This window comes from Puntigrus tetrazona, chromosome 24 (genome assembly GCF_018831695.1).
Source record: "Puntigrus tetrazona isolate hp1 chromosome 24, ASM1883169v1, whole genome shotgun sequence".
In the NCBI taxonomy this organism is placed as follows: domain Eukaryota; kingdom Metazoa; phylum Chordata; class Actinopteri; order Cypriniformes; family Cyprinidae; genus Puntigrus; species Puntigrus tetrazona.
Genome location: NC_056722.1, coordinates 19176061 through 19186774, shown reverse-complemented (window position 1 = coordinate 19186774; position 10714 = coordinate 19176061). Strand labels below are relative to the sequence as shown.

Here is a 10714-nt window from a genome sequence, read left to right as displayed (position 1 = left end):
CAAACACTTATTCTGTGATTCTAAACCTCTTTTCATCAAGGGTAGGTAGATTTGGGTGTCATCAGCATAAAAAATAAATGACACCCCATGCTTGGTAAGGATGAACCCCAGACTAAGCATAGATGATAAGATAAGTCCCTGAGGAACTCAAAATAGAACTAGCTAAAGAAAAACCATCAAGACAAACAGAATACGTTCCGTCTTCAAGATAGGATTTAAATAAGTCGAGGGCACAACCTGTAATGCCTACACATTGTTCAAGATGAGATATGAGGTTTTTATGATCAGTAGTATAAAACACAGCACTTAGATCTAATAGTAAAAGTATCACAGAGTCCCCCAAATCTACATATAATAAAATAGCATCCAACATTTTTAAAAGTGCGGTCTTAGTGCCATGAAATGTGTATATACATGTGTTTTATTATGTCTGATCTAAATCTCTTTCAGTTATTCTGCACAAAAAAAGAGATGTTTGGTTCTAGAAGTAAAAAATGAACAGGCAAAGTCAGTTATTGCCTCAGCAGCCATATCTGAAGCAACTGCAAACTACATCCACTTGTGAAAAATTGGTTGCGACACAAACCATTCATTTGACTTATAAATAATCCCACTCTACAGCTTCCACCCTCCATCTGAACTCCTCTTCAGATAGCAGGCATAAACTGATTTTGTGAGCAGCAGTGCAGATATGAGGGTGGCCGTTGCAGTATTGTGTCTGATGTGGCTGTGCTCGTGTGAGAGCCGCAGGCTGGGCCGCTGTGATGTTGTCCGTATCTTCAAACAAGAGGGACTTGATGGCTTTGAGGGATTCTCGGTTGGCAACTGTGGGTACTTCTTATTTGTATTTGTGTTTTCAGCAATGTTACATTTGATTGCATCAACTAAATCTACTTAAAATCTCAAGTAAACATTGTAAGCCTATTGTAAAACTGGTCATGATATATTTTGTTCTCTTTTGTTTTAAACTTCATTTCAATAGATGTGTGCACAGCCTACTGGGAAAGCAGGTTTAAGACCCACAGAGTGCGTTCAGCGGATACCGGGAAAGACTATGGGATCTTCCAGATAAATAGTTTCAAATGGTGTGATGACGGCACTCCAGGTGGAAAGAACCAGTGCAAAGTTCCCTGTTCAGGTACTTTATTATCTTTTAAATAGATTTATGAAAAATCGCATTCAAAATTGTATTTATAAATGTACATTTAAACCTGCAATTAAATTCTACTAATAATTAAAAAGAACATTAAGTAGAAAAACTTATACTGTAACTTTCACAAGTGTTATGCTGAGAATATAATTTATAATGTGATGAAATTTGTACAAAAACTCTATATCTGTGCTTTTAAACGTTGATGTTTTTGTTTATACGTGTTTCCTATCTTGATAGATTTGCTTCAGGATAACCTGAAAGCTTCGATTGAATGTGCAAAGCTTATTGTGAAAACCGAAGGACTGAAATCATGGCAAGTATTTATCCTTGGGCACAACTGACAAAGCTTGTTTGTCACATTAACAAAGCTTGTTTGTGCCTTTAGATATCTGGCCTCAAGCTATGTCTATCACTGCATTATATCTAGTGTATTGATCTGTTCTGCATGTGTATTTTTTGACATAATGGTAACGTTGATCTTTGTGTCTGCAGGGAAACCTGGGATAGTTACTGTAATGGGCGTAAGATGAAACGTTGGGTGAAAGGTTGTGAGGAGCACTAATAAGACCTTGATTGCCTGCAGGAAATTTAATTATCTATAATGCCCTCAGATTATGCGCTAATGCATTTAAAATCTTGGTTGATGTGACTTTTAAAACTAAAAGACATTGTCATTATTAAAATTTGTAACCTTGATCTTGAGATGTATATTAAAACATCTTCCCAAATTGTTAATCATTTATGCTGTGCATTTCTTTTCAGTCTTACAGTTAGGTGAAGCTTATGCTGAAGCAAATTGTGACTGATAGTTAGTTTGATACTACTAGATAGCGGTGGGTTTTCATTTAAATTGCTTTTATTAAAAAATGGAATAATCATTTAAAACCCAAATTATTATTATTTTATTTATATATATATATATATATATATATATATATATATATATATATATATATATATATATATATATAAATAAATAATTTAGGTAAATTAAATAAAACTTTATTAACTGATGACACATCCATACCACTGTAAAAAAAATATTCATTAAAATTTTAATGAAATTCATTATCAAAAAAGCAGCTGTTTTGGCAATTGTTTTAGTTTTAAAGATTGAACTGAGGTAAAATTTACAGTTAAAAAAAAAAACATTAACTGGTATTATATTATTTACAAATCTTGTACTTTTATGAGCCTTGTAGAAGTGCTAAGTAACGATACAAATCTTATTGATTTTCAGTGTAACCTAATGTTGTTTTTTACTTCCAAAAACTGTACATTTGTGTTGAAACAGTTTTTCTCTCAAAAATTACTGGTAAATTGCACAATTAAAAAAAATTGTTAGATGTGAAATATTGAAGTAAAACGATTAGGCTATTTTCTTGTAAAAGGTACATTATTTGCAATGAAAAAATGTAGTGTTCTAAATATCGTTAATGCATTAATCTTTCAATTTCACTTCTCAAGTGTTATGCTGAGAATATAATTTGCAATGCATGTGTCATGCACACAAATACATAACACTGTTATGGTAACACAACACCAAAATGAAATATCAATAACTGATTTAGCAACGCAGGATGCAACACAAAACCATAATGTGCGTAACTAAACATCACCATAAACATAGATGAGTTCCTTTACACATTCAAAAAAAACTAATTTAACAGTATTTTACCTGTAAAATTGCAATTAATAGTACTTCTACAATTTAAGCTTTTTTGTGTTTGTACCACAGCACTCTTGCACTCTTTAACAATAAATGAAGTCCATCCATCATAACAAAGATTTAAAACTCCACCTGATTGCAACTACAAATCATCATAACCCATTAGTCATAACCCAATTGATTAGTATTTAATGTCTTTGACAGACAGCTGATTTCCAGCTCCCTATTTCCATCATAAACTAACTGTAATCCAGCTCTAATAAAGCGATGTGAAGAGCTGTTTGGATCTTGTTCGGGTGGAGAATGAGATGCTTGTTGTATCTCTAATAGGCTAAAATCACCCCCCTCTCCAGATGGGAAAGGGTTTGTTTCTTTAATTCTAGCCTGTGCCTCCAGAGTAGTGATTACAGTCATATCTATAATTACCAGATCCTGAGTGTGTGACGTGAGTTCTCCTGTCGAAGCAGAGGACTGATTAGTTTAATTGGCTCCGTAATTAGCAGTGTGCTTTAAAGTCTATGCTGGCACTAATTGCAGACCAGGGTAAATCGCATACAAAGTACCACATCTTTTTGGTGTTAATGCGGTCCAGTTCATTTGTCTTATGTCTGGCTCTAACTTTGCTTGCCAGCTGGACCCCCTGAAAGCTTTCTGATCTCTGCGTCTATTTAAATTCATGGCCACTACCGTGTTTCTCATAAACAAATACAAATGGTGTAATTGCCAGGAGGAAATCTGTAGATTTGATCTGTGTGTGTGCTTGTGTGTATGGTATTTTTCTTGTGAAAGAAACCCGCAAAAGAAGCAGAGATAAGGATGTTAATTCTCTGTATGTAAATACGCGATAATGCTATTAATATTCAATATCCGCTAATCCAATTGAGTTAATCGATAAGACCCTATCTACAGATTTTTCGCTCCTTGATGAATCACAAAACAGATTAATCAAAATTAATCCAGTAACTCAAAAGTTTTTGTTTTTGTTTGCGATTAAGCATTTATGTGGAATGATTTTAGATGCATAAAAACATACTGAAACATCCTCGCAATTAAATATTTTTAATCCATTTGTACACGTCCAATTCCTGTCTCAAAAATATAAAAAAGTATTAACAGCACTTTTTAAATTCAAACACGCAATATTACCCACGCTCACAGAAACACATATTCCTGTACAACCAGACATCTAACTGACTAATTTTGGTATCTGATACAATATCACTATGATGCAAACCAGTTCAATAAATACCATTGACGTTTTCTATATGCGGTATTGTAAAAGGGGATGATAAAATACTCACATGCAAAAAACTGCATATGTAACAGTGGCAGCTAAAAGCAGTTTTGCAGTCACATCGTACAAAAAATATGTACATTTATTATGAATTCATCTGTTTTCTTTATGACAACGTCCTCATAAGCTGCAGCGCATAACAGTCACTATATAAAGCCAATAATTCTGAAGTCATTTACAGAATGACTGCATGTGTTTCAAAATAATTCTTTTGCTACCAAATTATTAATTGTATGCACAGAACTTTACATGATATCATGCCATTATTGGCAATGCATGTGATTAAACAGGCCTCTCATTTCTTGAATTAGACACATTGCTCAAATTCTTCAAAAACCTATGAGGCGGTCTTATATGCTCTTTTAGTGATTGATTTCTTTACTGTGTCACTAGCTTTAGTTTGTGTGTCACTATTTGCTGTCACAAGAATTCTTAATCCCTCTTTTTATGTGGTTCCCACTTGTACTTGCTTTAATTACAGTAATTTAATTGCTCACTGTGTTTGGTGCCAATTAGTATTCACCCTCCCTAAGCAGCCCTCAGTTGCCTTCAGGTCAGACTATCTGACAAGAAAAATGAAATGGAGAAGGTGGCCATGGGAATGAGCAGGAAACTTGTAGACTAAAGAATTTCTGAGAACACAACGTTTGTACAGAAATGCGATATGAATATAACTTGTAGCTAGTATTAATAAATAATACACTAAACTAACCACCGGACGAGAATTTTGCTGATCAAGCAACATAGATGACAAAGCCAGAAAAATGGAGTTGTTTAAATCTTTAAACCTCCATGCCACTGTCTATCTTTGGCGTCTTGGAGATCCAGAGAGTTGACTGGTTAACGCTCGTTTTGGTCCGTGGTTTACTGTTAACAAAAAATAAAAATGCATTAAATAAAATAATTTATTAATTTGTTTAATTCAAAATAAACATTCCAACAGTTTTGGAATGATACGAGACAAGTTTTTGATTAGAAAATCCTCTAAGAATTTTCCTAAAACTCTAAGGTGTGCCCTCTATGGGTGTTAATTTATACTGTTATATTGTAATCTGTTAATATTTGACATGTGACCCTGGACCTCTTAATTGTCCATTTTTTCGAAATTGAGATTTATGCATAATCCGAAAGCTGAATAAATAAGCTTTCCACAGATGTATGGTTTTTTGGGATCAGACTATTTATATATTACAATATTTGGTCGAGATGCAACTATTTGAAAATCTGGAATCTGAGGGTGCAAAAACTACAAATCAAAACAATGAGAAAATTCCCTTTAAAGTTGTCCAAATTAAGCTCTTTGCAAAGCATATTACTAATTAAAAATTAAGTTTTCATATATTTATGATAAGAATTGTATAAAATATCTTCATGGAACATGATTTTAATATCCAAATGATTTTTGGGCTAAAAACAAAAAACATTTTGACCCATACAATGTATTTTTAGCTATTGCTACAAATATACCCCAGCGACTTGACACCGGTTTTGTCAGAGTCAAATATATATCGTTTGTCTGTGCATTATGAATCAGGCCTATTTCCCCATGTGAATCTCCACGTCTCTAAAGTTTATTAGCACATTAGTGGAGCTGTTATGTAAGCAAATCAAAGCAGCCTGGTCTTATGATGGTATTCAATCACCAGAACAAGTGGCAAACATCATAAAAAAAAAGAAAAAGAGAAGCATCATCTGTTAAGGAGTTAAGACGTTCATCCAAAAGCTTTGAACTCGCTCCAGGAAGCCTTTTACCGTATAGAGCGCACTCAGTCGTTGCCAGTGATTAAATGCATTGTCTGAGGATCCCCTCGTCTGCCACAGTGATCGGAAATATGTTAAAAAGACATCACTTTGTGGGAGCGTCAGCCGTATAAACATAATAAATTACACGAATAAGCTACTATGTAATGTCCTGTCAAGCACTAGCCGAGGGTTAAAGGGAGATGAACTGTGTTTCATGCTCTATATTGAGGGGCTGGAGCGAGGACGGGAACGGCTTGCTTCAGCAATTCTCTGCAGATCAGGATATTGATGGGAATAGTACTCTAGTTGGACTCTGTCTCCTATGCAGTGTGACGTAATGCTTCAGGCAAACCCCTCCCTTTCAAATATGCCAAATGTGCACTATAATAACAGTGTTGATGGTGATTAGTTTGGGCTGAGCTGTTTTGCCAGGCACAGTTATAAACAGCTGAACCTAATTAATCACGGTAAAACCTCTGGGTTAGAGAGAAAAGCGGAGGATGGTGTCAGATCTCGGCTAGTGAGCTGAAAACTTGATTAATCAAGACGCAAAGGCTGTTAGTGAGACACTGACTTCCTGATGTGTCGCAGTATTTGGATGATACTGTGCATAATAGGACAGCACATTAGCATTAGTCTGACAGCGTTTACAGTGATTTGATCTTAATGGCTCACCTCTTGCTCAACATCTGGAAACAGCACGTTCCTGAAGCCACCAGGATCAGCAAGAGGAGAGGGATGGTGGGGATAATCACGTAGATTAGCAGCATACCTGGGGAAAAAAAATAAACACAGAATTTGTCCTCTATTTTCATACAGGCTTTATTTTGAATTGAGTTTAATTCTTGGTTCAGTACAATGGACAGAATTTGTGGTTTAATGTTGACTACTGCAAAACTAGAAGGCAATAGAAGTAAATTTGACCATTTTAGAAGATTTAAAAGCAAAAATGTGAAGATTAAACTTTCATAAAAGTATGTTATTTTATTACTTTAAAATGTAATTTTAAAAGGAATTTTCCTTTGCTCCAGTCTTCAGTGTCACATTATATATATTAAAATTGGAGAACAAATAATATTTCTTATTATGAATGTTTTTGTGGAATCTGTGATATATTTTTATGATTATTTAATTATTAGAAAATCAATAATTAACAATAACAATAATTTGAAATATAGACCTTTTGTAACATTAGAAACGTCACTTTTAAACATTGCTGATTAAAAAAAAGTATATATTTAAGTCTATCTGACACAAACTTATGTATGGGATATATATATTGATTTAGGGTTTAGCGTGGAATTCTGGTGCCCTGGCAATGATGTAACTTAACACACAAAAGCATTTTTGGCACACTAAAATCTAACCTTTTTGATAAAACTATTTAAAAAAGATTGGGCTCATTCACCTCCATTTTATACTAAAAAGTTAAAAGAGATAAATAACATATAACATTTTTTTCAACATTATAACAGAAATGGCGAGCTTAACTTTATTCAGTTATGAACTGTATTGAACTTTACTGAATATAAATTTAAATAATTTAAAATCAAATTTTACTTGAGGGCCCTGGCATTATCAGTAGAGGGTTCTCTTCCTGATCGACGGGAGATGTTTTCTTCTCCTCTTGTTCTTCTGAGGAAAGATCTGGAGGGCACATTACCAGATTAGTGTCAACACATCTATACCTCTTTAAGTCAAATGATGACAGAACTGACACCTGGCTGCTTACCAACATTAAACCCTCCAGGCGTGTCACTCTGCACTTTTACCAGGTAACTTTCTGCTCAGAACAACATAACAAACATTGTAAGCTAAACCACTTTAATACGGTGGATACAGATTAATCAGGTCGTTTTTGACAGTTGTAAAAAAAAAAAAAAAAAAAAAAAAGCTCACAATGTAAATCACCTACTTGGTTCATACTTGCAGATGAAGTTGTGCTTCATATTGCACCTGTCATCATTCCACTGGTAAAGATACGGCCCACCAGGTCCAGCGAGAGCTGTAGGCTGGTGATACATCACCACGCAAGCTTCTCCTCCACACGATGGTTCATCAGCATACCAGTTTCTGTCGAACAAAAGTGCTCATTTTAATAACTCTTTAACGTTAATTTCCTTTGAAAAGGCCCCAGATCAGTCGCCTCTCACCTAAACTGTGAGACACTTCCATCTGTCCACCTATACAGGTTAGGACACGAGGCGAAGCTGCCAGGCTCCTGTGCGGTCTCGTCCTCGACTCGTGTCAGCCCGATCCAGAAGTCCCCGTCTGTGATTCCCGACCCACTGGAAGAGCCGGTGGAAGTGGAGACGCTGAGTTCCTGCAGGAGATGCTCGATGTGCTTCTGCTCTGCTGTGCTCTCGATGCTCAGCAACGAACCACCATCCATGTCACAAGCATGCTGAGCCTCCCAGAATGCAACACGACTCGATACATCCCTGAAGTAAGCGATCTTATAGCACGGCTGCTCAGGACTGCCCTGACACACTGTCTGACCTGAAGACATAAAAGGGATGCAGTATTTTTAGGTTGTCATGTTGTGCATAACATTTGTCCCAGTAGAGTACAGTACATTGATAGATAGATACACTGCAAGCTAAGAGGGGAAAATGCATGGAATTATTATTCAATCATAAACAAAGCACTTCTATTATGGAAAACACTTAAGATACACTGATAGGCCCAGCAAAGAGAACTGTGATTAATACACAGACTGTTAAAAGTCTAATAATAACATTAGCTCTCTGCCCGGTAGGTACTTTAAATAATTGCTTGGTCCAGATCTGCTATATCATCAATCTGAGCCCAGTAATGGGCCGGGTTTAACTGGGGGAAAACTGGACTCAGCATTTTCTCAACCAATTTCCTTAGCTTTCTTCCTCAATTCTTGTCTCTGTGGCACAGTTTTACTCCTTCCAGCGTGGAATAATCTGGCAGTTCCGTTCTTCAAAACTGCCACTTTCTTGTCACCTTTTGTTAAACCCTGATCTCATCTTAAAGACCTGTTCAATTTCAATTCCCTACTGTGCATCCTTTTAGTTAACACGTGTATGACAAGCCTATTTTCATCTCTAACAATCTCTCTCATTTTTCTTTCTTAATCATTTTCCTTTTTCATCTCATCACTATTAAGACAGGTTCAAAAATGATTTTCAAGACAAATCGTCTTTGGGAAAGAGAAAGCTATAAGCTGATCTGTAAGATTGTACAGTTGTAAGGTTTTGAGATATAATTTCATTATAAAATAAAGCAGTCAAAATTTTGAAGTTGCTGCACAGAAAATCAGTTTGCTTAGATTTCATCACATTTTCACATTTCCTTAATATATATTTTCACATTTCACATTTTCCATTTATTTATATATATATATATATTCAGACCTGTTTGACTTTGTTAGGCTGAAAGTAGAAGTTAATCAAATCTGCAAGTCTTATATATATATATATATATATACACACATACATATACATACATATATATACACTAAATGAAAATGTCATCATTTACTCATTTTGATCCTTGTATTACTTTCTTTGTTCACTGGAAGACTTGCAGGTTTGGTTTTGGCATTCTGCTTAACTTCTACTTTCAGCCTCACAAAGTCAAACACGTCTGAGACAATCTGTAGATTATTTAAATGATATTTAACAAAGGGATGTGAGCTATCCCTTTAAACTTGACTAAAAGCTATCCTTCGAGCACGAATTTACCACAAACAATTAAACATTTGACACATTTATACTCGCTGGTTTAAATTCCTAAAATAAATTATATGAATGAAAATAGCACCATGCTAAATAAACAAACTTACCACTCACAACTCTCGCGCCACGGCTGCACGAGACCAGGAAAGTCAAAGCACAAAGGATTCCGACCGTCGCGTGCATCGTCGCGTGTTTCTCGAGTAGATGATGGAGTGAACTTCAAACGGACTTGTTCTAGTCAGGCGCCTTTTTAACGTTTATTGGAAGAGTCCCTTCTTCATAGTGTTGAAACACATCATTTCCACCGAGCTGGTCTGACACTCTGAAAAGCGCCTCTGAGTTCTGGAGAAAGAGCGACGCACGCCTCCACTCGCGAGCGCGTGCTGTACTGCAGGTAATCGAACAGGGCGCAGATGTTTATCACCTCCTTTATTAATTGAAACACATCTCAGGGTCGACAGCCGCTCTCCAGTTATAAGGTGGATGATGGTGCGGGTCACAAACCGTTTTTAGCGTATCAAATTATTTAAGCGTGATTAGGTCAATGGTTGAGGTGAAAACACCCTTGAATAACGTGCATCCAATTTAGAGAATCAAAAAGACACAGACGAATTATTACGTCTTGGTTCGTAGGGTTGAAACTAAATTTAAGATATACAGACCCGGAGACTGTATGTTATATTTGCCAGTAGGCTATAATACAATCATGCTGCAGTATAAACAGATTGATTTGTATCAGTTTCAGATATGATCCATGTCGTATGTAGGCAACCTTTTAGATTTTACAAGTTACATTTTAATAAACATTTTCCTGTTTATAGTTTCAACAAATTTAACTAAACATTTTCTAGAGGTACTTTTGGGAAATCAATCAGTTGTCTCAACTGATCCTGGTGTAAGTTTAATGTAGTTTTGAATGGTCAGCAACTTCCATAAAAGCACCACATTTATACAAGTGAAGGTAATTATGTTTCTTGTAAAGGATAATGCATATTCAGCAGGTCACTAGATGTTGTTTGCATCAAGCCTTAATGATCCTTTTGGGATTATTTTGCAATAATAACTCTTTAATAATAACTAAATCTTTGTCCTGCTTATATTTATTATTTTTATTTAAATCTAAAGTATAGCTACCCGTTACATAATAC

The 10714-nt window shown here is 35.4% G+C and overlaps 2 protein-coding genes across 2 annotated transcripts; one reads left to right on the top strand and one right to left on the bottom strand.

Moving 5' to 3' along the window:
• The first annotated feature begins 621 nt into the window (after window positions 1-621).
• lyz (lysozyme) lies at window positions 622-1888 on the top strand. The gene is made up of 4 exons (XM_043225718.1): window positions 622-827; window positions 983-1138; window positions 1391-1466; window positions 1646-1888. The coding sequence occupies exons 1-4, from the start codon at window positions 692-694 to the stop codon at window positions 1713-1715; spliced, it is 438 nt and encodes a 145-aa protein (XP_043081653.1). The 5' UTR covers window positions 622-691; the 3' UTR covers window positions 1716-1888.
• A 1849-nt stretch (window positions 1889-3737) lies between these two features.
• chodl (chondrolectin) lies at window positions 3738-10084 on the bottom strand. Its single transcript, XM_043225720.1, has 7 exons — window positions 9674-10084; window positions 8013-8358; window positions 7775-7932; window positions 7592-7642; window positions 7420-7506; window positions 6535-6631; window positions 3738-4983 (listed from the first exon to the last, which is right to left on the bottom strand). The coding sequence occupies exons 1-7, from the start codon at window positions 9747-9749 to the stop codon at window positions 4899-4901; spliced, it is 900 nt and encodes a 299-aa protein (XP_043081655.1). The 5' UTR covers window positions 9750-10084; the 3' UTR covers window positions 3738-4898.
• Window positions 10085-10714: the final 630 nt, after the last annotated feature.

Coding starts and splice junctions, on each gene's coding strand:
- lyz (XM_043225718.1), top strand. CDS start 692: ATGAGGGTGGCCGTTGCAGTATTGTGTCTGATGTGGCTGTGCTCGTGT. Junction 828..982: donor GGGATTCTCGGTTGGCAACT/GTGGGTACTTCT, acceptor TCATTTCAATAG/ATGTGTGCACAGCCTACTGG. Junction 1,139..1,390: donor GTGCAAAGTTCCCTGTTCAG/GTACTTTATTAT, acceptor CTATCTTGATAG/ATTTGCTTCAGGATAACCTG.
- chodl (XM_043225720.1), bottom strand. CDS start 9,749: ATGCACGCGACGGTCGGAATCCTTTGTGCTTTGACTTTCCTGGTCTCG. Junction 8,359..9,673: donor TGGCGCGAGAGTTGTGAGTG/GTAAGTTTGTTT, acceptor TTATGTCTTCAG/GTCAGACAGTGTGTCAGGGC. Junction 6,632..7,419: donor GATAATGCCAGGGCCCTCAA/GTAAAATTTGAT, acceptor TTTTTTCCCCAG/GTATGCTGCTAATCTACGTG.